Genomic DNA, 26736 nt, shown 5'->3' with positions numbered 1-26736 from the left:
ACAAAATGGCGGCCGGCGCAACACCCGAGGACTGGTGGAAGTGGGCGCAGGAGCAACAGGCCTCGCTCCTATGTTGTTTTGCTGAGCTGAAGGCTGAGCTGCTGGACTCCATGAATGCAACTACGACCAAGCTGCTTGGGACCCAGGCGGCACAGGAGGAGTCTATTCGGGATATGCAGCTGCAGGCCGTTGAAAGAGAGGAGGAGGCCGTGGTCCTCGTTGGGAAAGTGGAGTTGCACGAGGCACTTCATAAAAAGTGGCAGGACCGCTTGGAGGAGCTGGACGTTTGCACGAGGCGAAAGAATCTGAGGATCCTGGGCCTGGCGGAGGGGCTGGAGGGGTCGGATCTCCCGGCGTATGTGACCACGATGTTGAGCTCGTTGATGGGAGCGGGGTCCTTCCATTTGCCCCTGGAGCTCGAGGGAGCGCACAGAGTGATGGCCAGGAGGCCCAAGGCAGGTGAGCCCCCGAGGGCGGTGCTGGTGCGGTTCCACCGATTCAGTGACCGGGAGTGTGTGCTGCGCTGGGCCAAGAAAGAGAGGAGCAGTAAATGGGAGAATTTGGTAGTGAGGATCTACCAGGACTGGAGTGCGGAGGTGGCTAAGCGGCGGGCCGGGTTCAACCGGACGAAGGCGGTGCTTCATGCTAAGCAGGTCAGGTTTGGAATGCTGCAGCCTGCGCGCCTGTGGGTGACATACAAGGACCGGCACCATTACTTCGAGTCCCCGGAGGAGGCGTGGGCCTTTGTACAGGCGGAGAAGCTGGACTCGAACTAGGGCCTGGGGACATACTTTGGCCGGCGTTGTTTCCGCTGTGGCTGCTTTGTTCCAACTGTTTCAACTTTTTCAACTTCGACATGTGTGTTATCTATGCTGGTTTTCTGTTTGCTCTGGTTACGGGTGGGTTTGTTTGTTGGGCATGGTTGTGGGTTAGGTGGGGAGTGTTGGGGGTTTGTGTTCTATATGTTCTCTTCTGTACGGGGCTGGGGATTGAGGGGAAACTGGATTTTGGGGAACTGCGTCAGAAGGGTGGGGTGTGGCAGTGTGAAAGCACGGGCTTTCCTCTGGTTTCCCGCGCTGCGGGGCAGGGGGGGGTGGAGCTTGCAGTGGGGGCGGGACCTCTACGGGTCTTTTTTCCCGCGCTGCAGCAATGCCAAGGAGGTGTGGCAAGAGGGGGATGACCCCAAGCCGGGAGGGGATAGGTTTTGGCGGGAGCTGCCGGGGTCAGCAGAAGTCAGCTGACTCACGGAAGTACCATGGAGGGTGCGTCGCGGCTAGGAGGGGTCCTAGCCTGGGGGGGGGGGGATACCGGGTTGCTGCTGGAACGACTAGAAAGGAGCCGATGGGGGCCGGGGGGGAAGAGGAGAGGCGCTATCGCCATGGGGAACGGGTCGAGCGGGGTGTGCTGGCCTGGGGCGAACATCTGCCAAGCTATGGTTAGTCGGCGGGGGAGGGGGGCGGGTTGCCCTCTGATCCGGCTGATTACCTGGAACGTGAGGGGGGTGAACGGGCCGGTTAAGAGAACCAGGGTGTTCTCCCATCTAAGGGGGTTGAAGGCGGACGTGGCTATGCTCCAGGAGACCCACCTGAAGGTGGCGGACCAGGTCCGTCTGAGGAAGGGGTGGGTGGGGCAGGTTTATCATTCAGGATTGGACGCGAAGAACCGGGGGGTGGCGATTCTAGTGGGGAAGAGGGTGGCGTTTGAGGCGGCTGAGATGGTGTCGGACAAGGAGGGCAGATATATCATGGTGAGGGGTAGGCTGCAGGGAGAGAAGGTGGTGCTGGTGAACGTATATGCCCCGAATTGGGATGATGCTGGCTTCATGAGCCGATTGTTGGGCCGCATCCCGGACCTGGAGGCAGGGGGCCTAATCATGGGGGGAGATTTTAACACAGTGCTGGATCCCACACTGGACCGGCCCAGTTCAAGGACGGGTAGGAGACCGACGGCGGCCAAAGTGCTGAGGGGATACATGGACCAGATGGGAGGGGTGGATCCCTGGAGGTTTGGGAGACCGAGAGCGCGGGAGTATTCCTTTTTCTCTCACGTCCATAGGGTTTATTCCCGGATAGACTTTTTTGTCCTGAGCAGGGGATTGATCCCGAGGGTGCAGGATGCCGAGTATTCGGCCATAGCGATTTCGGACCATGCCCCGCACTGGGTTGATCTGGAGATGGGGGAGGCACGGGACCAGCGCCCGCTCTGGCGCCTGGATGTGGGGATGCTGGCGGAGGAGGAGGTGTGTAAGAGGGTTCGGAGAAGCATTGAGGGGTATCTAGATACCAATAATACGGGGGAGGTCCAGGTGGGGATGGTCTGGGAGGCTCTGAAAGCAGTGATCCGGGGGGAGCTGATCTCCATCCGGGCCCACAGGGAAAGGAGGGAGAGGAAGGAGAGGGAGAGACTGGTGGGAGAGCTTCTGGAGGTGGACAGGAGATATGCGGAGGCACCGGAGGAAGGGTTGCTGGGAGAACGGCGCAGGTTGCAGGCCAATTTTGACTTGTTGACCACCAGAAAGGCGGAGACACAGTGGAGGAGGGCGCAGGGCGCGGTATATGAGTATGGAGAGAAGGCGAGCAGGATGTTGACGCATCAGCTCCGTAGGCGAGATGCGGCTGGGAAATTGGGGGGGTGAAGGATGGGGGTGGAAATGTAGTGCAGAAGGGGACAGAAGTAAACGGGGTCTTTAGGGACTTTTACGAGGGATTGTACCGGTCGGAACCTCCGAGGGGGAGAGAGGAGATGGAGAGCTTCATGAACAGGCTATGTTTCCCAAGGGTTCAAGAGAGGCTGGTAGAGGGGCTGGGGGCACCGATAGAGTTGGAGGAGCTAGTCAGGGGGATCGGGCAAATGCAGTCAGGTAAGGCCCTGGGGCCGGACGGGTTCCCGGCAGAATTTTACAAAAAATATGCGGACCTGGTGGGTCCCCTGCTGGTGCGAACTTTCAATGAGGCGTGGGAGGGGGGCGGGGGGGCTTTGACCCCGACGATGTCGCGGGCACTGATCTCTTTGATCCTAAAACGGGATAAGGACCCCTTGCAGTGCGGATCATATAGGCCTATCTCGCTCCTTAACGTAGACGCTAAGTTGCTGGCGAAGATCCTGGCTACCAGGATAGAGGATTGTGTGCCAGAGGTAATTCATGAAGATCAGACAGGATTTGTCAAGGGGCGGCAGCTCAACACGAATGTGCGGAGACTGCTCAATGTTATCATGATGCCGGCAGTGGAGGGGGAGGCGGAGATAGTGGTGGCGCTGGACGCAGAGAAAGCGTTTGATAGAGTTGAGTGGGGGTACTTGTGGGAGGTGCTGGAGAGGTTTAGATTTGGGGAGGGATTCATCAAATGGGTGAGGCTGCTTGACGTGGCGCCGATGGCGAGTGTAGTCACAAATGGAAGGAGATCGGAGTATTTTAGGCTTTATCGTGGGACCAGGCAGGGGTGTCCCCTGTCCCCCCTGCTCTTTGCACTGGCGATTGAACCGCTGGCCATGGCGTTGAGGGAGTCAGGGAAGTGGAGGGGTCTGGTGCGGGGTGGGGAGGAGCACCGGGTATCGCTGTATGCGGACGACCTGCTGTTATATGTGGCGGACCCAGAGGGGGGAATGCCGGGGGTGATAGAGCTGTTAGCGGAATTTGGGGGCTTCTCGGGCTATAAGCTGAACTTAGGAAAGAGCGAGGTATTTGTAGTGCACCCGGGAGATCAGGAGGAGGGAATTGGGAGGCTCCCCTTCAGGAGGGCAGTGAAGAGTTTCAGGTACCTGGGGGTGCAGGTGGCCAGGATTTGGGGGGCTCTTCATAAGCTTAACTTCACCAGACTAGTGGAACAGATGGAGGAGGAATTTAAAAGGTGGGACATGGTGCCGCTATCGCTGGCGGGCAGAGTGCAATCCGTCAAAATGACGGTTCTCCCGAGGTTCTTGTTCCTCTTCCAGTGCTTGCCCATCTTTATCCCTAGGGCCTTTTTTTAAAGGGTGACCAGCAGCATCATGGGATTTGTTTGGGCGCATGGCACCCCGAGGGTGAAGAGGGTCTTCTTGGAGCGGAGTAGAGATGGGGGGGGGGCTGGCGTTGCCCAACCTCTCGGGGTACTACTGGGCGGCCAACGTGTCGATGGTGCGTAAGTGGGTGATGGAGGGGGAGGGGGCAGCATGGAACCGGATGGAGAGAGCGTCCTGTGGGGATACAAGCCTGGGGGCCCTGGTAACGGCGCTGTGGCCGCCCAGTAGGTACCTCCCATGAGGTATACCACGAGTCCGGTGGTGGCGGCTACCCTCAAGATTTGGGGGCAGTGGAGGCGACATAGGGGAGAGGTGGGGGGCTCGATGGAGGCTCCGTTAAGGGGGAACCATAGGTTCGTCCCGGGGAACATGGATGGGGGATTTCGGGGATGGTATAGAGCGGGCATTAGTCAGCTGAGGGACCTGTTTATCGACGGAAGGTTTGCGAGCCTGGGGGAGTTGGAGGAGAAATGTGGGCTCCCGCCGGGAAACATGTTTAGATATCTGCAGGTAAAGGCATTTGCTAGACGGCAGGTGGAGGGATTCCCTGCGCTCCCCACGAGGGGGGTGAGTGCCAGGGTGCTCTCGGGGGTCTGGGTCGGGGAGGGGAAGATATCCGATATCTACAAGCTTATGCAGGAGGTGGAAGAGGCGTCAGTAGAGGAGCTGAAAACGAAGTGGGAGGGGGAACTGGGGGAACAGATCGAAGACGGGACATGGGCTGATGCCCTGGAGAGGGTAAATTCTTCCTCCTCGTGTGCGCGGCTTAGCCTCATCCAATTCAAGGTGCTGCATAGGGCCCACATGACTGGGACGAGGATGAGTAGGTTCTTTGGGGGTGAAGATAGGTGTGTCAGGTGCTCGGGGAGTCCAGCGAACCATGCCCATATGTTCTGGGCATGCCCGGCATTGGAGGAGTTCTGGAAGGGGGTGGCGAGGACGGTGTCAAGGGTGGTGGGATCCAGGGTCAAGCAGGATGGGGACTCGCGATCTTTGGGGTTGGGGCAGAGCCGGGAGTGCAGGAGGCGAAAGAGGCCGGTGTGCTGGCCTTTGCGTCCCTAATAGCCCGGCGAAGGATTTTGCTACAGTGGAAGGACGCGAGGCCCCCAAGCGTGGAGACCTGGATCAATGACATGGCGGGCTTCATTAAGCTTGAGAAGGTTAAATTCGCCCTGAGAGGATCGGTGCAAGGGTTCTTTAAACGGTGGCAACCTTTCCTCGACTTTCTGGATCAACGATAGGGTACTGGGACAGTAGCACCAGCAACCCGGGGGGGACACGTTGATTATGTTTGCTTATTTTATTTAAATTTGATTTATTTAATTTTAATTTATGGTTAAGTTCTCTTGTTGGGGGGGGGGGGGGGGGGAGGTGGGGGGAGTGTGATACATGTGATGTTACGGTATGGGGGGAATTGTGGGTGTTATGGGGCTGTTAGTTGCATATTACTGCTTGTTGCTATACTTGTTGTTATATTTTTATATTTTCTGTAAAAAAATTCCAATAAAAATTATTTTAAAAAAACCCAAAAACTAGCAGCTCTGTTTGGGACCTCTCCCTGTCACCCTGCTGTATCTCACCCCCCCTCGAGCACTCACTCAAGAATTGCACTCCATAGCATGTCAACTGACCTGCCCTTTCATGCTGTTCTTCTTTAATGCTTTTGCGTAAATGCATAGGATCGATTGTTCACCTGAAAAACATAAAATGCCCGGGTTGCGCATGTGCATCTGGTTCCCAGCACAAAAGGCCTGAGGTTTGTTGGGAATTGGAGTTCCTGACCTCCGAACTGACGTTTCATCACAGCAGTCTGTGATAAAAGTGCAGGAGCGCAGTTAAGTTTTCAGCCACTTGGGGAAATGACCACAAATCTTGGAGCATAGAAATTCTCTCGTGCTAACACGAGCAATTATGATGCTGATTCTTTTTTTGTGCTTATGTTTTTTTGCCCTGACTGCCTGGGTGGCAGACATGGTTAAACCAGCAGCATTGCAAGTATGCCTCAAAAAGTACACAGCTCCTGTTGATGTTCAGGAGCTCATTCAACAGCTTTCCTCATTTACTGTTTCTCTCATTTAATAGCCAGCTTCGGATGTATTTTTGATGTCTACAAAGGAAATATGATTATCCGTATGTCAGATGCATTACATTTTGGAAGTATTATTCTCGAGTGTATTCAAAATGCATTAAAAAAAATCACTTAATTGTTGAAGGACTTTGTTTCTTCCACTGTTGTTTATCGTTGTGCACTGTACAGGATACATAAAGCTGAACAGATATATTTATTTTAGACACTGAAGTTGTTGAAGCAACCAAATGAAAGGGGGAGATGGGGTGTGTGGAATGACCTTTGTGCCATATCCAGACAAGCTGCTTTTGTGTATGGTATTGACGTCAAAATTGCATAAACTCTTGTCACCCTTTGAATTAATTCCTGCCCTTTTGTATGAATTTCATCTTTCTGTGAGCTATGCTCAGCCCTTTGATGTAGCCCTGCATGGCTGCACAGCGTAGTTCCTGTTTTTACAGTAGCTGCAATGATTTCATTGTTGCAACAATGGATGATTTACAAATTATTTGCTGAAAATGTGGGAACAATTAGATTTAATGTGGGATTTTAATTTGGAGACTGAGTCTGTTTCAGGTTTTTGGTCTTGTTTCCAGCAGAAATTGTATTGTTTATAATAATTTCTGACTTTGATTAGAACTTTGCACTGACGTGTGGTTCGTTTTGATATTCCTGAATACAAAGCCATTGCTTTGCACGGTTGTTGATCTGGTTTTGTAATAAACTATCTTCTGTCTGAGAATTGTCCGACTCAACACAAATTTCAGTAAATACTGCCTTCATACACAGTAATGTAGTTAATAAAAATACCCATTGATCATTTGTACTTTTGCTGAATGTTTCTTCTTCAGCGTACTTACACATGTCTTTTAAAATACATTTTAAAAATTCATTTAAGAGGGGCAGCACGGTGGCCTAGTGGTTAGCACAACCGCCTCACGGCGCTGAGGTCCCAGGTTCGATCCCGGCTCTGGGTCACTGTCTGTGTGGAGTTTGCACATTCTCCCCGTGTCTGCGTGGGTTTTGCCCCCACAACCCAAAAATGTGCAGAGTAGGTGGATTGGCCATGCTAAATTGCCCCTTAATTGGAAAAAATAATTGGGTAATCTAAATTTATTTAAAAAAAAATTCATTTACGGGGTATGGGTGTCGCTGACTTGGCCAGCATTTATTGCCCATTACCAGTTGACCATCAGAAGGTGGTGGTGAGTTGCTTTCTTGACCCGCTGCAGCCCTTGGGGTTTAGGTACACCCATTGTGCTGTTAGGGAGGAGTTCCAGGGTTGCCCCAGTGACAGTGAAGGAACGGCAATATATTTCAAAGTCAGGGTGGTGAGTGACTTGGAGGGGAACCTCCAGATGGTGGGGCTCCCAGGTATCTGCTGCTCTTGTCCTTCTAGGTGGTAGTGGGTGTGGGTTTGGAAGGTGCTCTCTAAGGAACTTTCGTGAGTTACTTCAGTGTATCTTGTAGATGGAACACATAGCTGCCACTGTTCGTTGGTGGAGGGTTTGAATGTGGAAGGGGGAGCAATCAAGCGGCTGCTTTGTCCTGGATGGTGTCAAGCTTCTCGAGAGTTGTTGGAGCTGCACTCATCCAGGCAAGTGGAGAGTATCCCATGACACTCCTGACTTGATGTGGAGATGCCGGCGCTGGACTGGGGTGTGCACAGTAAGAAGTTTTACAACACCAGGTTAAAGTCCAACAGGTTTGTTTGTAATCACTAGCTTTCAGAGCACAGTTCCCTCCTCAGATGAGTGAAGAGGTGGGATCCACAAAAACATATAGACAAAGTCAATCAATGATGCCAGATGGTTCTTTGAATGTGGGTTTTTGCAGGTAATTACAGGTCCAGATGGTGCAACTGTAGAGAGGGATAATCACAAGTGTGAATTGTCTCAAACCAGTACAGTTAGTAGGATTTTGCAAGCCCAGACCAGATAGTGGGGGGGGTGAATGTAGTGAGACATGAATCCAAGATCCCGGTTTAGGCTGTACTCGTGTGCGCAACTTGGCTATCAGTTTCTGCTCGGCGATTCTGTGTTGTCGCGCGTCCTGAAGGCCGCCTTGGAGAACGCTTACCCAAAGATCAGAAACTGATAGCCAAGTTGCGCAAAGTTTCATCTTGCATCATTGACTTTGTGTATACATGTGTTTGTGGAATCCATCTCTTCACTCACCTGAAGGAGCTATTCCAAACAAACCTGTTGGACTTTAACCTGGTGTTGTAAGACTTCTTACTGTGATCGCTCCTGACTGGTGCCTTGTAGATAGTGGACAGGCTTTGGGGAGCCAGGTGTTAGTCGCCTGAGGATTCCTAGACTTTGACCTGCCCTGGTAACCACAGTGAAAAATGGTCCAGTTCAGTTTCTGATCAATCGTAACCCCCTGAGGATGTTGATTGTGGGTGATTCAGCGATGGTAATGCCTTTGATTGTCAAAGGGCGGTAATTACATCCTCTATTGTCAGAGATGGTCACTGCCTGGCATATGTGTGATGTGAATGTAACTTGCCCAAGCCTCGATATTGCCCAGGTAGTGCTGCATTTGTACATGGATTGCTTCATTACCCGAGGAGTCCAGTCCTCTCCTCATGCCCAGTCAGCCTTGTCCTTGTGCCCAGTTGTCGTCCTCTTCGCTACCAGACTTCCTCCTCCTCCAGGCGCCCAGTCCTCCTCCTCCACCTCACACCCAGTCCTCCTCCTCCACCTCACACCCAATCTTCCTCCTCTTCGTGCCCAGTCTTCCTCCTCCTCGTGCCCAGTCTTCCTGCTCCTCGTGCCCAGTCTTCCTGCTCCTCGTGCCCAGTCTTCCTGCTCCTCGTGCCCAGTCTTCCTGCTCCTCGTGCCCAGTCTTCCTGCTCCTCGTGCCCAGTCTTCCTGCTCCTCGTGCCCAGTCTTCCTCCTCCTCGTGCCCAGTCTTCCTCCTCCTCGTGCCCAGTCTTCCTCCTCCTCGTGCCCAGTCTTCCTCCTCCTCGTGCCCAGTCTTCCTCCTCCTCGTGCCCAGTCTTCCTCCTCCTCGTGCCCAGTCTTCCTCCTCCTCGTGCCCAGTCTTCCTCCTCCTCGTGCCCAGTCTTCCTCCTCCTCGTGCCCAGTCTTCCTCCTCCTCGTGCCCAGTCTTCCTCCTCCTCGTGCCCAGTCTTTCTCCTCCTTGTGCCCAGTCTTCCTCCTCCTCGTGCCCAGTCTTCCTCCTCCTCGTGCCCAGTCTTCCTCCTCCTCGTGCCCAGTCTTCCTCCTCCTCGTGCCCAGTCCTCCTCCTCCTCGTGCCCAGTCCTTCCTCCTCCTCGTGCCCAGTCTTCCTCCCTCCTCGTGCCAGTCTTTCCTCTCCGCGTGCCCAGTCTTCCTGCTCCTCGTGCCCAGTCTTCCTGCTCCTCGTGCCAGTCCTTCCTGCTCCTCGCGCCCAGTCTTCCTGCTCCTCGTGCCCAGTCTTCCTGCTCCTCGTGCCCAGTCTTCCTGCTCCTCGTGCCCAGTCTTCCTGCTCCTCGTGCCCAGTCTTCCTGCTCCTCGTGCCCAGTCTTCCTGCTCCTCGTGCCCAGTCTTCCTGCTCCTCGATCGTGCCCAGTCTTCCTGCTCCTCGGCCCAGTCTTCCTGCCTCCTCGTGCCCAGGTCTTCCTGCTCCTCGTGCCCAGTCTTCCTCCTCCTCGTGCCCAGTCCTTCCCTGCTCCTCGTGCCCAGTCCTTCCTCCTCCTCGTGCCCAGTCTTCCTGCTCCTCGTGCCCAGTCTTCCTGCTCTCCTCGTCCCAGTCCTTCCTGCTCCTCGTGCCCAGTCTTCCTGCTCCTCGTGCCCAGTCTTCCTGCTCCTCGTGCCCATCTTCCTGCTCCTCGTGCCCAGTCTTCCTGCTCCTCGTGCCCAGTCTTCCTGCTCCTCGTGCCCAGTCTTCCTGCTCCTCGTGCCCAGTCTTCCTGCTCCTCGTGCCCAGTCTTCCTGCTCCTCGTGCCCAGTCTTCCTGCTCCTCGTGCCCAGTCTTCCTGCTCCTCGTGCCCAGTCTTCCTGCTCCTCGTGCCCAGTCTTCCTGCTCCTCGTGCCCAGTCTTCCTCCTCCTCCTCGCGCCCGGCCCTCTTCCTCCTCCTCCTCGCGCCCGGCCCTCTTCCTCCTCCTCCTCGCGCCCGGCCCTCTTCCTCCTCCTCCTCGCGCCCGGCCCTCTTCCTCCTCCTCCTCGCGCCCGGCCCTCTTCCTCCTCCTCCTCGCGCCCGGCCCTCTTCCTCCTCCTCCTCCTCGCGCCCGGCCCTCTTCCTCCTCCTCCTCCTCGCGCCCGGCCCTCTTCCTCCTCCTCCTCCTCGCGCCCGGCCCTCTTCCTCCTCCTCCTCCTCGCGCCCGGCCCTCTTCCTCCTCCTCCTCCTCGCGCCCGGCCCTCTTCCTCCTCCTCCTCCTCGCGCCCGGCCCTCTTCCTCCTCCTCCTCCTCGCGCCCGGCCCTCTTCCTCCTCCTCCTCCTCGCGCCCTGCCCTCTTCCTCCTCCTCCTCGCGCCCGGCCCTCTTCCTCCTCCTCCTCCTCGCGCCCGGCCCTCTTCCTCCTCCTCCTCCTCGCGCCCGGCCCTCTTCCTCCTCCTCCTCCTCGCGCCCGGCCCTCTTCCTCCTCCTCCTCCTCGCGCCCGGGCCCTCTTCCTCCTCCTCCTCCTCGCGCCCGGCCCTCTTCCTCCTCCTCCTCCTCGCGCCCGGCCCTCTTCCTCCTCCTCCTCCTCGCGCCCGGCCCTCTTCCTCCTCCTCCTCCTCGCGCCCGGCCCTCTTCCTCCTCCTCCTCCTCGCGCCCGGCCCTCTTCCTCCTCCTCCTCCTCGCGCCCGGCCCTCTTCTCCTCTCCTCCTCCGCGCCCGGCCCTCTTCCTCCTCCTCCTCCTCGCGCCCGCCCTCTTCCTCCCCTCCTCCCCTCGCGCCCGCCCTCTTCCTCCTCCTCCTCCTCGCGCCCGCCCTCTTCCTCCTCCTCCTCCTCGCGCCCTGGCCCTCTTCCTCCTCCTCCTCCTGCGCCCCGCCTCTTCCTCCTCCTCCTCTCGCGCCCGGCCCTCTTCCTCCTCCTCCTCCTCGCGCCCGACCCTCTTCCTCCTCCTCCTCCTCGCGCCCCGCCCTCTTCCTGCCTCTCCTCCTCGCTCCCTGGCCCCTTCCTCCTCCTCCTCGTGCCCGGGCCCTCTTCCTCCTCCTCCTCGTGCCCAGCCCTCTTCCTCCTCCTCCTCGCGCCCAGCCCTCTTCCTCCTCCTCCTCGCGCCCAGCCCTCTTCCTCCTCCTCCTCGCGCCCGGCCTCTTCCTCCTCCTCCTCGCGCCCGGCCCTCTTCCTCCTCCTCCTCGCGCCCGGCCCTCTTCCTCCTCCTCCTCGCGCCCGGCCCTCTTCCTCCTCCTCCTCGCGCCCGACCCTCTTCCTCCTCCTCCTCGCGCCCGGCCCTCTTCCTCCTCCTCCTCGGCCCAGTCCTCCTCCTCCTCCTCCTCGCGCCCGGCCCTCTTCCTCCTCCTCCTCGGCCCAGTCCTCCTCCTCCTCCTCACATCCAGTCCTGCTGCTCACGCCCAGCCCTCTTCCTCGTGCCCAGTCTTCCTCCTCCTCCTCACATCCAGTCCTCCACCTCCTCCTCGCGCCCAGTCCTGCTGCTCACGCCCAGCCCTCTTCCTCGTGCCCAGTCTTCCTCCTCCTCGTGCCCAGTCTTCCTCCTCCTCGTGCCGAGTCTTCCTCCTCCTCGTGCCCAGTCTTCCTCCTCCTCGTGCCCAGTCTTCCTCCACCTCCTCGTGCCCAGTCTTCCTCCACCTCCTCGTGCCCAGTCTTCCTCCTCCTCGTGCCCAGTCTTCCTCCACCTCCTCGTGCCCAGTCTTCCTCCACTTCCTCGCCCCAGCCCTCGCCCCAGCCCTCTTACTCCTCCTTGTTCCCAGTCCTCCTCCTCCACCTCACGCCCGGTCCTCTTCCTCCTCCTCCTCCTCCTCCTCCTCCTCCTCCTCCTCCTCCTCCTCCTCCTCCTCTCACCCAGCCCGCTTCCTCGCACCCAGCCCGCTTCCTCGCACCCAGCCCGCTTCCTCGCACCCAGCCCGCTTCCTCGCACCCAGCCCGCTTCCTCGCACCCAGCCCGCTTCCTCGCACCCAGCCCGCTTCCTCGCACCCAACCCGCTTCCTCCAACTCCTCATACCCAGTCCTCCTCCTCGCCTCCAGCCCTCCTCCTCCTCATATCCAGCCCCCCTCCACCTTGCGCCCAGTCCTCGTCCTGCTCCTCTTCCTCCTCCTCCTCCTCGCGCCCAGTCCTTCTACTCTTCGCCCTGGAACTTCTTCTCCGCCTCGCCCTGTTTCTCGCCTGGTTTCTGGTTTGTTCAAACAAAGTGTTATCTTAAGTTCACAATACTTCGGCTATTCGTTTGAATTAATTTTTTTTAAAAACCATCTTCCCATATTTTGGCCATGAAGAAATCTTCAGCTCAAGACTCAAATGAGCTCCGTCATAAAGCAATTTAGTTTTTTCATAAATAGCTGCTGTTCCTGTCACCAACTACGTTAACTGTTAATTGCCCAATTAAAAAGTGAAAACTGAACCACTTAATTTGAAATTGTTGTTACAGAATAAAATCCATAGATATTGCAGATTCTAATAATGAGTAGAATTATCAAAACCTACACTTGGGATTTTTTCACTCCTGAAGCAATGCCCCTAAAACAAAATGTTTAATAATTTATCGAGATGATGTTTGTGGGGTATTGCTTTACATAAAATGGCTGTTGTGTTTCCCTGTTGTGTTATTACAGCGCATATATTTCAAATGTATTTCATTAGCTTTGAGGCACTTTGGAATTTATGGCATTAAACGGGATATATAAAAGAAAATTATTTTTCTCTTTGAATTTCTGGAGACTGGTGTTGTGCCGTAGTACAGCAGAAGTTTAATTAACCTGGGACTAAGGAAGTTGCTTGCTGTTCACTGACAGCATTTTGATACCAGGAACAATACATCTGATACTCGGGTTCCACATGCAATCTTCACACTGAAAACATCACTGTACCATTTGTCTGACATTTTAGTGTCCTTTCTGATCAGAGCTTCACACCCATGCTCTTTTGGTACCTGGAATGTTCATAAAGTACAAGTGCGAGAGAGAGAGACCATGTGATAATAGCCTTTCCCAAATCTTCTCTCAGATGCTTGGGAGTCGTGCACATGAGGGAAGGGCAAAACAATCTCCAGTCTCTCAATATATTTTTCGATCAACTGAATGGTAACTTCTGATCTTTAGTCTAAGTGACCTTTCTGCACCCTTCTACCTATGCAAAAAGGGTCATTCAGACTCTACATTAACCCTGGTTGGGATTCTTCAATAATGGGGCTATGTCCCCACGCCTACAAAAAACACACGTGATTCACTGGCAGTACCTGGAGAAAGTCCAGGGTGTTTCTCCGATTTGCTGGGGGCTAGCAGGGCACTGTAGTAGTCCTATCTGCTTCGGCTGCCGATACAGGGGCCTGCACTCCGGTCCGGGGGGGGGGTTCCACGCATGCGCACGGCACCGAAAAGGTAAGCCCCCCCTCCCATCGGTAGCCTGGCTGTCCTGGAGCCCCCCGCCCCCGTGAATGATCCACTCTCATCCGCCATGCTAAATTCCCGATGGGTAGAACGATGAGAGAACCACGCTATCGGGAACTCGGCCGACTGCACTCGGTGAATCGCCGCGGGGGCCTCTTTCAATGGCCCGCGACCAGAGCTGCGTCAACTGCGTGCGCCGGCGATTCTCCGGGAGAATCGTGGGAGCAGCATCGGACCCTTTCTCGGGTTTGAACCCCCCCCCCCCCCCCCCCCCCCCCGGCGCCGATCACGATTTTGGCGCGGAGGCTCAGAGAATCCCGGCACCGTTTCTCTCCATAGATGCGACCAGACCTGCTGAGTTTATCTAGCATTTTGTTTTTATTTCTGATTTCCAGCAATCTCAGTATTTCAATTTTACTTCTGATTTTTGCCTCATTTAAACAAAATGCCCTATAACGATAAATCCTCAAATTATAAAATTCTAAGATTTCTCCAGTTCGATGCTTCAATATTTAACCAACATTAAAAAGAAAAATGTTTTCCTCAGGAAACCGATGTAATTTAACAAAATACTTTGCTTTTTGTAGGATATAGTAAGAATGTGCCATACAGTATCAGAGAGATGCTGATGTAGATTAATTTATACTGGCTGCTAAAAGTAATATTACAGTACTAATTCTTTTAAACTATCCAAACCAATATGTAATTTATTTTGACTGAGAATACTAGTGTACTTGTGAATATATACAACATTAGCCCCATGTCAACCAACGTCTTGACTTCATAATTCTCCTTTTCAAATGCCTTCATGGGCTCACCCACCCTGCCACTGTAATCTTCTCCAGCCCCATAACTCATTGGCATCTTAAAACCTAACCTTTCAGCCAAGCTTTTTATCATATGACCCGATAGCTCCTTCCGTGGCTCAGTAGTTTTCTTTGTTCTACAGTGCTCCTGTGGAACACCTTGGGACGTTTCACCAGAACAACAGCTAATATTTGTGTTACACATTTAACATCATGAAATATCCCAAGGTGCACTACATTAAAGGCGTTTTGTAAATACATGTTGCTGGATAATTGAAGTTTTCCTATATTTGTCAGACACAATTGTACAATGTTTGATTTTAGCTGTAATATATTTTGTTTCTTTCAACAGATTTGGATGGCCATGACCGTAACATTGACATTTTGCAAATAGAGAAAATAAGCATAATTGAATATATATTGTAGAACTTTTCAAAGTCTCAATCTTGTGTTTTGTTGCAGAATTCTGTGAGTGGATATGGAGTGGATCCTGCTGTGATGGGTGAGGCACAAAGCTTGGTTGCAGACCTCCTTGCTGACTCGTCCCTCCCTTCAAATATCAGCTCATCTCTGCGAACCATTAGCAGCTTGATTGCGTCCCAGCTCACATTCTCTAATACACACAGACCTAGAGTGAATCCCCTTACATCGTTTTCTGACTCTTATCCCTGTTCAGAAATAGAGGACTTTTCGGATAAAGGAGAAAGAATTTTTCCAAAGGTTAGATGACTATGTTGCAAAATGTATGACCTGATTCACAGCAATTCTGTTGAATCATTGTGAGATGCTGCTTTGCAATTAATGTTAATAGTTTTGTTGCACATACATGTATGTTTGTACTTTGAAGTAGCTAATCTCCAATGGGTTTCTGGTGGCAAACAATTGCAACAATTGTCCTGTTTTTTAAATGTTTTTTATTGGCGGTTTTAAATTCTACAGTGATACTTTTGTGTCCGATATTTACGTTTTGTACACTTTCTTATTTACATACCTATTGCTTGGTATATATGTTCTCCCCTACCCACTCCCTGTCCCCTCGTTGGTATCCGCCTCTTCCACTCTAGGTGTTCTATTGCTGAGCTCCTGTCCTCTTTTCTGTATTTTTTTGTTGTAGGCCTTGTGGGTGGGGGCTTCCTGTCGCCTCTCCTCCCCCCCCTCTCTCTCTCTCTCTCTCTCTCTCTCTCTCCCTCCCTCCCCCCCCCCCCCCCCCCCCCCCCCACACACACCCCATGCCTCTCTCTGTGGCTCCCCTGGGTTTCCTCCTCTTCTCCTCCACCCTTCCCCATTGTACTTCCTTGTAGTTTCCTGTCTGCTCTACCCCTCTTTCCCTGGTCGCTGTTAGCCTCAAACAGGTCTTGGAACAGGCTGACAAATTGCCCCTATGCTTTATGGAAGCGTACTTTCGACCCTCGGATGGTGAACTTGATCTTCTCCAGATGGAAAAATTCCACCAGGTCTGCCAACCAGTCTGCAGCTATGGGTGGTGCTGCTGATCGCCAGTCGAGCAGGATTCTCCGGCGTGTGATTAGGGAAGTGAAAGCAAGGGCGTTTCCCCCTTCCCCATGTGTAGCTTCTGTCGTTCCAATACCCTGAAGACTGCGACTCTCGGGCTGGCTCCATGCTCGCCCCACAATGTTGTAAATTGCCTCGAAGAATGCTGTCCAGAATCCTACAAGTCTGGGGCAAGCCCAGAAAGTGTGGGCGTGGTTGGCCAGGTCTTCCTGGTACAGTTCACATTTATCCTTCATCTCCGGGAAGAACCTGCTCATTCGGGTTCTGGTTAGATGAGCTCTGTGCACCACTTTAAACTGCTTGAGGGTGAGCCTTGCGCAGGAGGAGGTGGAGTTGGCCCTGCTCAGTGCTTCGCTCCAAAGTCCCCAACCCACTTCCATTCCCAGTTCTTCCTCCCATTCTCGTCTGGCTTCATCCAGTGATAGTCTTGCCCTGTCCGTAACTGTCCATAGATGCCCCCCCCCCCCCTCCCCCCCCCCCCCCCCCCCCCCCGGTCCTGTCTTCATGTTTTAAAGGTAGTGTTGAGCATGGCTGGTGGGAATTTGTGGTTGCTGCAGGTTGGTGCCATGGGAGACATCTCGGTTAGACCAAAATATTACCTCATCTGGTTGCATGTCTTTAGTGTGGCTACCATCACTGGGCAGGATATGTATTTAGTCAGGGGGGAATGAGAGCACTGCAGTGGCGAGGGCCCGGAGGGGTCGTTCCCTTGCAGGAAGACTCACCCATTCCATGTTGAGTTCACACACCATCCCCTCTCTCCACTGTAGCTGCCCAGTGGTAGTATAGATTTGGCAGTACCAGACCGCCCATAGTCTTTCTCCTTTGCTGATTTGGGTCCCGCTAGACTGGTCAGATTCCACTGTGGATACATGTCCTTTCGTGGGCTATCTGGATCATCAAGTAGCAGAATTTGCTTTGGGCTAATTTGAATGGGAGTCCCTCCAGGTCTGTCCCCGCCCCTTGTTTGGGTTCACTGTGAAAGCCTCGCTCTTGCCCAGGTTGAGTTTGTAGCCTGAATAGGCTCCGAACTCTTCCAGGAGCTGCATGATTACTTTCAGGCCTTTCTGTCGTTCCAAGATGTAGAGGAGCAAGTCATCCACATAGACTGAGACTCTGTGCTCTGTGCCTCCTCTTGGGATGCCCTTTCAGCTTTTTGCAGCTGGAAGTATTCAGGGCTGGTGGTGTTGGCCCAAATGCTCGCCTTGGTGGCATTGCACAGGCTTTTCACCCAGGAGATGAACCCTGCCCTCACCCAAACCTCTAGTTCAAAGAAGTACTTCCACTCGACTGTTGAAGACTGAAGACCTTTTCTGCATCTAGGAAGATGATCACCGCATTATAGGAAGGATGTGGAAGCATTGGAAAGGATGCAGAGGAGATTTACCAGAATGTTGCCTGGTATGGAGGGAAGATCTTATGAGGGAAGGCTGAGGGACTTCAGGCTGTTTTCGTTAGAGAGAAGACGGTTAAAAGGTGACTTAATTGAGGCATACAAGATGATCAGAGGATTAGATAGGGTGGACAGTGAGGGCCTTTTTCCTCGGATGGTGATGCCTAGCACGAGGGGACATAGCTTTAAATTGAGGGGAGATAGATATGGGACAGATGTCCGAGGTAGGTTCTTTACTCAGAGAGTAGTAAGGGTGTGGAATGCCCTGCCTGCAACAGTAGTGGACTCGCCAACATTAAGGGCATTTAAATGGTAATTGGATAAACATTTGCTAAGGGAATAGTGTAGATGGGTTTTAGAGTAGTTTCACAGGTCGGCGCAACAACGAGGGCCGAAGGGCCTGTACTGTGCTGTAATGTTCTATGATCTATATTCCCTTAGGGTCGTGGGCCAGGGCCGGCGCAAATTTTTTGTAGACGTCAGCCGGGAACCCAATGTGTCCCGGTGCCTTCCCCGCGTGCATGGAGCTGATGCTCTCCATGATCTCTCCCAAACCTAATGGTGCTTCCAGTTCCCTCCACCTGTCCTCCCCCACAACAGTTTCATACCTCTGGAATCATCCAATGTAATCTCCAGTATTCCTTTAGCTAAACTGTTTATCTTCAGATTGAAATTTATTGTTTAAAATAATCACTAATTTTTTCATGAAATCATTTTTTAAAGAAAAAAATGAGCTAATAATGGATGGTTATTTATATTTTCCTTTGAGAAGACACTCTAATTTTGGAAGCCATAACCTTGCTTTTTGTGAAGTGTGGATTCAAGGGTACAAAACTGGAACTAAATTGTTACTTTCGTTGAGAATTACAGTAAGTATAGTTGATTTGAGGATGTGGAAAAAATGCATTCTGGAGTCCATTTAAATTTAAGGTTAAATGTTTAACTCTGACAGACTGCAGGGAACTTGGCAATGAAGCAAACACACTTTAAGTGATGACTGCATAGAGTTTGCATTCTTTTTGCCTAATATTCCTCAAATTGCTCAGTCCAGAATTTACAAAAATATATTACATTACTACTGTAAAAGGTTTAATGTGGTAATGTTGCCTACAAAAATTACTTTGCAGCAAGTATATGGAACTGTTCAATAATTTTATTATTCCCCCTCCCCCAAATGTTATAGGGTTATTGTCTAGGTGAACGGAAAGGTTGTTAATATTATTAACTCATATCTTTAATTCTGAGTTATATCATAATTGAGATATTGAATATTCCTGTACCAGCCTCCCCGGACAGGCGTCAGAATGTGGCGACTAGGGGCTTTTCACGGTAACTTCATTGAAGCCTACTCGTGACAATAAGCGATTTTCATTTTTCATTTCATTTCATTTGTTTACAGGTATGATTTTGTAAATTTATTAACAGGTGAACTCTTGTTAAAGAATGCTTTCCCTGTTACCTCTGTTAGAATTGTCATGTTTTATAAGATGGTTATGTTTTAGGATTGTTTTTAATTCAAGTAGAAGTGAAAGGGGTCATGTGACCTGTTCTTATTCCGGCTGACTCTTTGATTGTTAAAGATTTAAAAAAAATAAATTTAGAGTACCCAATTATTTTTTCGAATTAAGGGGCAATTTAGTGTGGCCAATCCACCTATCCTGCACATCTTTTGGGTTTTGGGGGTGAAACCCACGCAGACATGGAAAGAATGTGCAAACTCCACACGGACAGTGACCCAGGGCCGGGATTCGAACCAGGGTCCTCAGCGCCGTAGGCAACAATGCTAACCACTGTGCCACCGTGCTGCCCTTGATTGTTAAAGATTGAAGAGGGACCCAGGTTGTTATTATAAGAGGAAGGTGTATAGTGTTACTGCCTGTGAACAATGACGGAAGTGCTAACAGTGGATAGATTGTTAGTGTCCAAGTCCCAGGGAGGTGTTGAGAATGTCAAGTTGTAAGAGGTTATACTTCAAACTGGTTACTTGTATCCAAGATACGATAGAGTTGGAGTCTATATAATAGCTAATGACCAATTCAGTCTGGATACAAGTCCTGCATGATTCACGTTGTTATGGATATGGGGTTGGCAGAGTTTTGAAGATATCCATGAAAAATATCAGTCTGCCAGGAAAGAGACCATCTAAGTCCAAAAATCACAAGGTTCATACAGGAATGAGGTGGGAACTTGGGCTCAGATTCAGAAGACCAAATTTGTGAGGATTTAAAATGAGGCTGGAAGATTCACCTTGCTTGAGCTGGAGAGAGAATCTGCAAGACAACACTTGCTCGGAGATGTTCAAAAATCTAAGTATTGTGTGCAGTTTTAGTGTCCTAGTTTGAGGAAGGGCATTCTTGCCATTGAGGGTGTCCAGCGAAGGTTCACCAGATTAATTCCTGCGATGGCAGCTGAGAAAGAAAATGAATGCAAATAAGCCCTTAACAGCTAAAATTGCTTTCGGCTGATTCCAGGAGAATTGAATGTCTGTGTCAAGGAAAATCAGGAAGTGGGATTTTTCAGTTTTGCTAAATCTAAAAAGGGAAAAATTCTATTTTGTAGTTTCACATATTAGCTGCCTACAAAAAGTTATGTTTAGTCAATATTGCATGCAATAGCTCCAAATTTGCGAACATAGAACGATACAGCGCAATACAGGCCCTTCGGCCCACGATGTTGCACCGACATGGGAAGTCAAAAACTAAAGGCCATCTAACCTACACTATGCCATTATCATCCATATGCTTATCCAATAAACGTTTAAATGCCCTCAATGTTGGCGAGTTCACTACTGTTGCAGGTAGGGCATTCCACGGCCTCACCACTCTTTGCATAAAAAACCTACCTCTGACGTCTGTCCTATATCTATTACTCCTCAATTTAAGGCTATGTCCCCTCGTGCTAGCCACCTCCATCCGCGGGAGAAGGCTCTCCCTGTCCACCCTATCTAACCCTCTGATCATTTTGTATGCCTCTATTAAGTCACCTCTTAACCTTCTTCTCTCTAACGAGAACAACCTCAAGTCCATCAGCCTTTCCTCATAAGATTTTCCCTCCATACCAGGCAACATCCTGGTAAATCTCCTCTGCACCCGTTCCAAAGCTTCCACGTCCTTCCTATAATGAGGCGACCAGAACTGTACGCAATACTCCAAATGCGGCCGTACCAGAGTTTTGTACAGCTGCAACATGACCTCATGGCTCCGGAACTCAATCCCTCTACCAATAAAGGCCAACACACCATAGGCCTTCTTCACAACCCTATCAACCTGGGTGGCAACTTTCAGGGATCTATGTACATGGACACCGAGATCCCTCTGCTCATCCACACTGCCAAGAATTTTACCATTAGCCAAATATTCCACATTCCTGTTTTTCTTTCCAAAGTGAATCACCTCACACTTCTCTACATTAAACTCCATTTGCCACCTCTCAGCCCAGCTCTGCAGCTTATCTATGTCCCTCTGTAACCTGCAACATCCTTCCACACTCTCTACAATTCCACCGACTTTAGTGTCGTCTGCAAATTTACTCACCCAACCTTCTGTACCCTCCTCTAGGTCATTTATAAAAATGACAAACAGCAATGGCCCCAGAACAGATCCTTGTGGTACGCCACTCGTAACTGAACTCCATTCTGAACATTTGCCATCAACCACCACCCTCTGTCTTCTTTCAACTAGCCAATTTCTGATCCACATCTCTAAATCACCCTCAATCCCCAGCCTCCGTATTTTCTGCAATAGCCGACCGTGGGGAACCTTATCAAACGCTTTACTGAAATCCATACACACCACATCAACTGCTCTACCCTCGTCTACCTGTTCAGTCACCTTCTCAAAGAACTCGATAAGGTTTGTGAGGCATGACCTACCCTTCACAAAACCATGCTGACTATCCCTAATCATATTATTCCTATCTAGATGATTATAAATCGTATCTCTTATAATCCTCTCCAAGACTTTACCCACAACAGACGTGAGGCTCACCGGCCTATAGTTACCGGGGTTATCTCTACTCCCCTTCTTGAACAAAGGGACCACGTTTGCTACCCTCCAGTCCACTGGCACTATTCCTGTAGCCAATGATGACATAAAAATCAAAGCCAAAGGCTCAGCAATCTCTTCCCTGGCCTCCCAGAGAATCCTAGGATAAATCCTATCAGGCCCCGGGGACTTATCTATTTTCACCGTGTCCAGAATTGCCAACACTTCTTCCCTACGCACCTCAATGCCATCTATTCTAATAGCCTGGGTCTCAGCATTCTCCTCCACAACATTATCTTTTTCCTGAGTGAATACTGACAAAAAGTATTCATTTAGTATCTCGCTTATCTCCTCAGCCTCCACACACAACTTCCCACCACTGTCCTTGACTGGCCCTACTCTTACCATAGTCATTCTTTTATTCCTGACATACCTATAGAAAGCTTTTGGGTTTTCCTTGATCCTACCTGCCAAAGACTTCTCATGTCCCCTCCTTGCTCGTCTCAGCTCTCTCTTTAGATCCTTCCTCGCTTCCTTGTAACTATCAAGCGCCCCAACTGTAACTTCACGCCTCATCTTCACATAGGCCTCCTTCTTCCTCTTAACAAGAGATTCCACTTCTTTGGTAAACCACGGTTCCCTCGCTCTACCCCTTCCTCCCTGCCTGACTGGTACGTACTTATCAAGAACACGCAATAGCTGTTCCTTGAACAAGCTCCACATATCCAGTGTGCCCAACCCTTGCATCCTACTTCTCCAACCTACACATCCTAAGACGACGCTAAACTGGGTGGTTGTGTGTACTGTGAGGAGGATGCAAATGGGCTGCAGGGTGACTTGAAGAGGCTGGCTGAGTGGGCAAATACTTGGCAAATGCGATATAATTTGTGTAAATGTGAGGTTATCCACTTTGGTGGCAAAAACAGGAAGACTGATTATTATCTGAATGGTGGCAGTTGAGGAAAAGTGGAAGTGCAATGAGATCTGGGTGTCATGGTGGATCAGTCGCTGAAGGTTGGCATGCAGGTAGAGCAGGTGGTGAAGAAAGCTAATGACATGCTGGCCTTCATAGTGAAGGATTTGAATATAGGAGGAGGGATGTCTTGCTGCAGTTATACATGACCTTGGTGAGGCCACATCTTGAGTGTGCAGTTTTGATCTCCCTAGGTTGAGGAAGGACATTCATGCTCTTGAGGGTGTCCAGCGAAGAGTTCACCAGACTAATTCCCGGAATGGCAGGCCTGACAAATGAAGGAAGACTGGATCGATTGGGCTTGTACTCACTGGAGTTTAGAAGAATGAGAGGGGATCTCATAGAAACATATAAAATCCTGATGGGACTGGACAGGCTCGGGCTCGATGTGGGAAGAATGTTCCCGGTGTTGGGGCATCCAGAGCTCGAAGTCACAGTCTAAGAATAAAGGGTGATCCATTCAGGACTGAGATGAGGAAGAACTTCTTCTCTGAGCTTTGTGGAATTCTCTACCACAGAAAGCTGTTGGGGGCAGTTCATTGGATATATTCAAGATGGAGCTGGATATGGCCCTTGCAGCTAAGAGATCAAGGGCTATGGAGAGAAAGCGAGAGTGGGATTCTGAATTTGCATGATCAATCATGATCATATTGAATGGTGGTGCAGGCTTGAAGGGCCAAATGCCTACTCCACCTATTTTCCATGTTTCTATTTTTTGATTTGCGAGTGTAAAAGTCTTAAAATGTAAAATCTTGTTGCGCCATCCTTCCACCTAATCACTGCAAATTTGAATTTTTTTTTAAAGTTATGTGTTTACAGAGTACATCCATTGATCATCCATCGTTGCTGACAGCAGCCCAAGAATAACTTTGACTAATTACCCTACCCTCTTCAATCTTATTATTTTTCCTATAGAAGTGGGTGGCATTTGCTCAACAACATCATGATATAGGACTGAAATAGCATGAAAGATTGCATCCAACAGTTCCATTGTGTAACTTATACACTACAGCACATTGAGAGAGAAAGTATAGAGAAAAGTGAGACTGCCAAAGAGAGAAAATGAGAATAGAATGCTCGTTAACACACAAGGAACCCAAAAGTCCTCTTCTGGAATGTATATAGCTACTAGGACGTAAGAGATAGGTAGGGGCTTATTAGACTAAAGAGGGTTCTATACGCCTGGCGAGCAAGCATTGCAAGTTTGATGACTACTTTGTATTGGTGTTTACTAAGGAAGAGAATGCTGACAAAATATCGGAAGGAGGGGAGATGGCAGAGATAACGAATGGGTTTAAACTTAAATGAGTAGGATGTACTGGAAAGACTGGCTATGTTTCAGCTGGATAAATCAGCTATCCAAATGGCTTGCATCCGAGGTTGCTAAAGAAAGTGGGTATCGAGATTTGGGAAGGGCTTGCCTTCAAATTTCAAACTCCCTGTGATACAGGTATGTAGGAGGTACCATGGGATTTGAGAATAGAAAACGTGATAATGTTATTCAAGAAAGGGTTGAAGGACATTAGTAACTACAGGCTGATCATTTTGACATCAGTAATGGGTAAGGCTTTGGAAAGGGAAAAAATCAGCAGGCACTTGGAGAGGTTTGAATTAATTCAGGAGAGCTGGCATGTATTTGCAAAAGGCAGATATTGTTTAACTAATTTAATTAATATGTTTGCTGAAGTAATAGAGAAGCTCATGAAGGGAAAGCAATGGGTGTTTTCCATGTGAATTTTAAGAAAGACTTTGATCAAATGCAACATAGAAGACTGCTTAACTAAATTGAGGCTCTTGCATGAGGGGGACCAGTGTCAGCTTGGATAACAAATTGGCTTAAGGACAGAAAACAGTGAGTCATGGTAAATGATTATTTTTCAGACTGCAGTATGGTAGACAATGGTGTTCCCAAGGTTCAATGCTCAGACCACATATGAATGAACAATGGCATACAGAGTAAAATTTCAAATGTTGCTTACGGTGCCAAACTTGGAGATTTGGCTAACTGGGAAGATAATACCAAAGAACTGCAAAATGTAATAGGCTATCAGATTAAGCTATCTGATTGGGACAGACATGTTGCAGATGGAATTTAACGCAGGGATTTGAGGTAATGCACTGGCCAAAAGGGACAGAAAAAAGAAATATAAAATAACAAGGCTTGAAAGAGTGTACAGGAAGAGAGGGTCCTGGTGGTTCAAGTACAGTAATCTTTGAAGGTGGCAGGGCATAGTGAGAAAATAGTTCACAAAGCATATTGGAAATTAACTTTGTAAATAGAGGTGTAGGGTACAAAAGCAGGTAAGTTGTACTGAACCTGTCTAAAGTTTTGGTTGGGCCAGTATTTTTCAAACTTTTTTCCGGGGACCCATTTTTACTAATCGGCTGACCTTCACGACCCACGGCGGCTGACCTTCACGACCCACGGCGGCCGACCTTCACGACCCATGGCGGCCGACCTTCACGACCCACGGCGGCCGACCTTCACGACCCACGGCGGCCGACCTTCACGACCCACGCCGGCCGACCTTCACGACCCACGCCGGCCGACCTTCACGACCTACGCCGGCTGACCTTCACGACCTACGCCGGCTGACTTGCGCGACCCAGCATTTTCTCTTAACTTGTTTGCTGCTGACAAAAATGGAGGAAATGGTTTTGGGTCCTTTTGGCCCTCGTACACGCTCCTCCAATGGAACCTGTTGGATGAAGGCAAAGCCTTCTGGTGTCGGAAAGTGTGGAGTCTCCATCTGTCCAAAGTTCTGCATTTTTTTTCCTGTAACATTTTATCAAATACCCCCCCCCCCCCCGAACTTGTAAAAAAAAAATTTTTTTTTAAATGAATAAAATAAATGAAAAAAATAAAATGAATAAAACAAATGAATAAAATAAAATACTGTGACCGTTAAAAAAAAATGCAGCCACACTGCGCATGCATGCCTGATTAGCGGCGCGCATGTGCATAGTTTTCTGCACGCGCACATGCACCCATGACATGGCATGCGCAGTGCGGCCGCATTTTTTTTGACATGTTCGCAGCCATTTTGAAGGCTGTTTGCAGCTGGCATTATTAAAAGCCAGCTGCTGCGGCTGTTGCTCGCGGACTTGCGCGATCGGGAGCACAGCGACGGACGGCTCCGCGACCCTCCTGACACCCGCCCGCAACCCACCCACTGGTTGCGTCCCCCCCATGGGTTGCGTCCCCGAGTTTGACAATGCCTGGGTTAGGCCACAGCCTGAATATTAGGTCCAGTTCAAGTCACCGCACTTGAGGAGGGTTCTTGGAAGGGTGCAGAAGAGATTTACTAGAATGGTTTCAGGGATGAGGGAATTAAGCTTCAAGGTTAAGTTTGAAAGACTGGTGTTGTTCTCCGTGGAGCAAAGGAGTTGAGGGGAGGATTTGGTTGAGGTTTCCAAGATTATGGCAGAATTAGATAAGCTAAACAAAAGAATTCCATTTCCATTAACTGATGCTACATGAACAAGGGGACATGGATATAAGGTTTTGAGCATGAGATGCGAGGAATATTTTTGCAGAGCAAGTAGCAACGATCAGGAACTTGCTGTCTAAAAAGGTGATGCAAGTGGAGACGAAAAGGAATTGGATGGGCACTTAAAGGGAATAAACTGACTGAGATAGTGAAAGAATATGGAGTTGATTGGATTGCTTTACAGAAAACCAGCTTGGACTCAATGGGCTAAAACACCTCCTATGCTCAAATATCTCCGTATAATACAATATGTTTCAATAACTAAGTCTATTTGTCCAATTCCTTCACTAACATAATTTATTTTTCTAAACTTAGCGCTTGAGGAGAAGTTTACCAACGGGACAGCTTAGAAGAAATACAGGAACATGGACAACCACCACATCAGCTACTGGTTTGCCAACAATGGAACCTGCTCCTCTTAGATGGGATCGTAGCAATGGGATGAAACCCCATCCAGACAGTGGGTCAATGAGGTGAATTATATTTCTATAGGTTTAAAAGCAACATCATTGTTGAATTTAATTGATGTAAGCAATTTAAAGTAAGAATTTCGTGAAATACTGGAATTCTAGTGCCAACAATTGCTTTGTTTTCGTAACTATTACGGGCCACAAAGTACTGGAAAAATAATGCATAATATGTATGCTGATTTTAGTGTGTAAAGAACTCATAAATTTGTGGCTGGGAGTTAAGCTATGTGTTGTTCATTGACTTAGATTGCGAGGCCTTTAGAAATATGAGTTAGTAGCAGGAGTAGGCCACTCGGCCCCTTAAGCCTGCGCTGCAATTCAATATCATGATATCGCAGGGATCTGTGCTAGGACCCCAAATGTTCATATTATATATTTTAATGAGGGAGCTAAATGTATTATTTCCAAATTTGCAGATGATACAAAGTTGGGTGGGAGGGTGAGCTGTGGGGAGGAAGCAGCGATGCTTCAGCAGGATTTGGGCAGTCTGAATGAGTGGGCACATGCAAGGCAGATGCAGTATAATGTGGATAAATATGATATCTGCTTCGGTCGCAAAACTAGGA

General features: G+C 50.1%; 1 protein-coding gene across 4 annotated transcripts in view; it reads left to right on the top strand.

The window, feature by feature from the left end:
- The window catches only part of pde3b (phosphodiesterase 3B), a 321094-nt gene that overhangs the window by 218244 nt on the left and 76114 nt on the right, over positions 1–26736 (top strand). For all 4 annotated transcript variants that reach the window (XM_038808098.1, XM_038808100.1, XM_038808097.1 and 1 more), the window contains 2 exons: positions 14811–15068; positions 26016–26173. In XM_038808098.1, the coding sequence (XP_038664026.1) occupies positions 14811–15068; positions 26016–26173 (416 nt within the window). The remainder of the gene's footprint in view (positions 1–14810; positions 15069–26015; positions 26174–26736) is intronic.

Source organism: Scyliorhinus canicula, chromosome 9, assembly GCF_902713615.1.
Source record: "Scyliorhinus canicula chromosome 9, sScyCan1.1, whole genome shotgun sequence".
NCBI classification, from domain to species: domain Eukaryota; kingdom Metazoa; phylum Chordata; class Chondrichthyes; order Carcharhiniformes; family Scyliorhinidae; genus Scyliorhinus; species Scyliorhinus canicula.
Note: the sequence above shows the minus strand (reverse complement) of the source record. Positions and strands in the feature narration are given on the sequence as shown.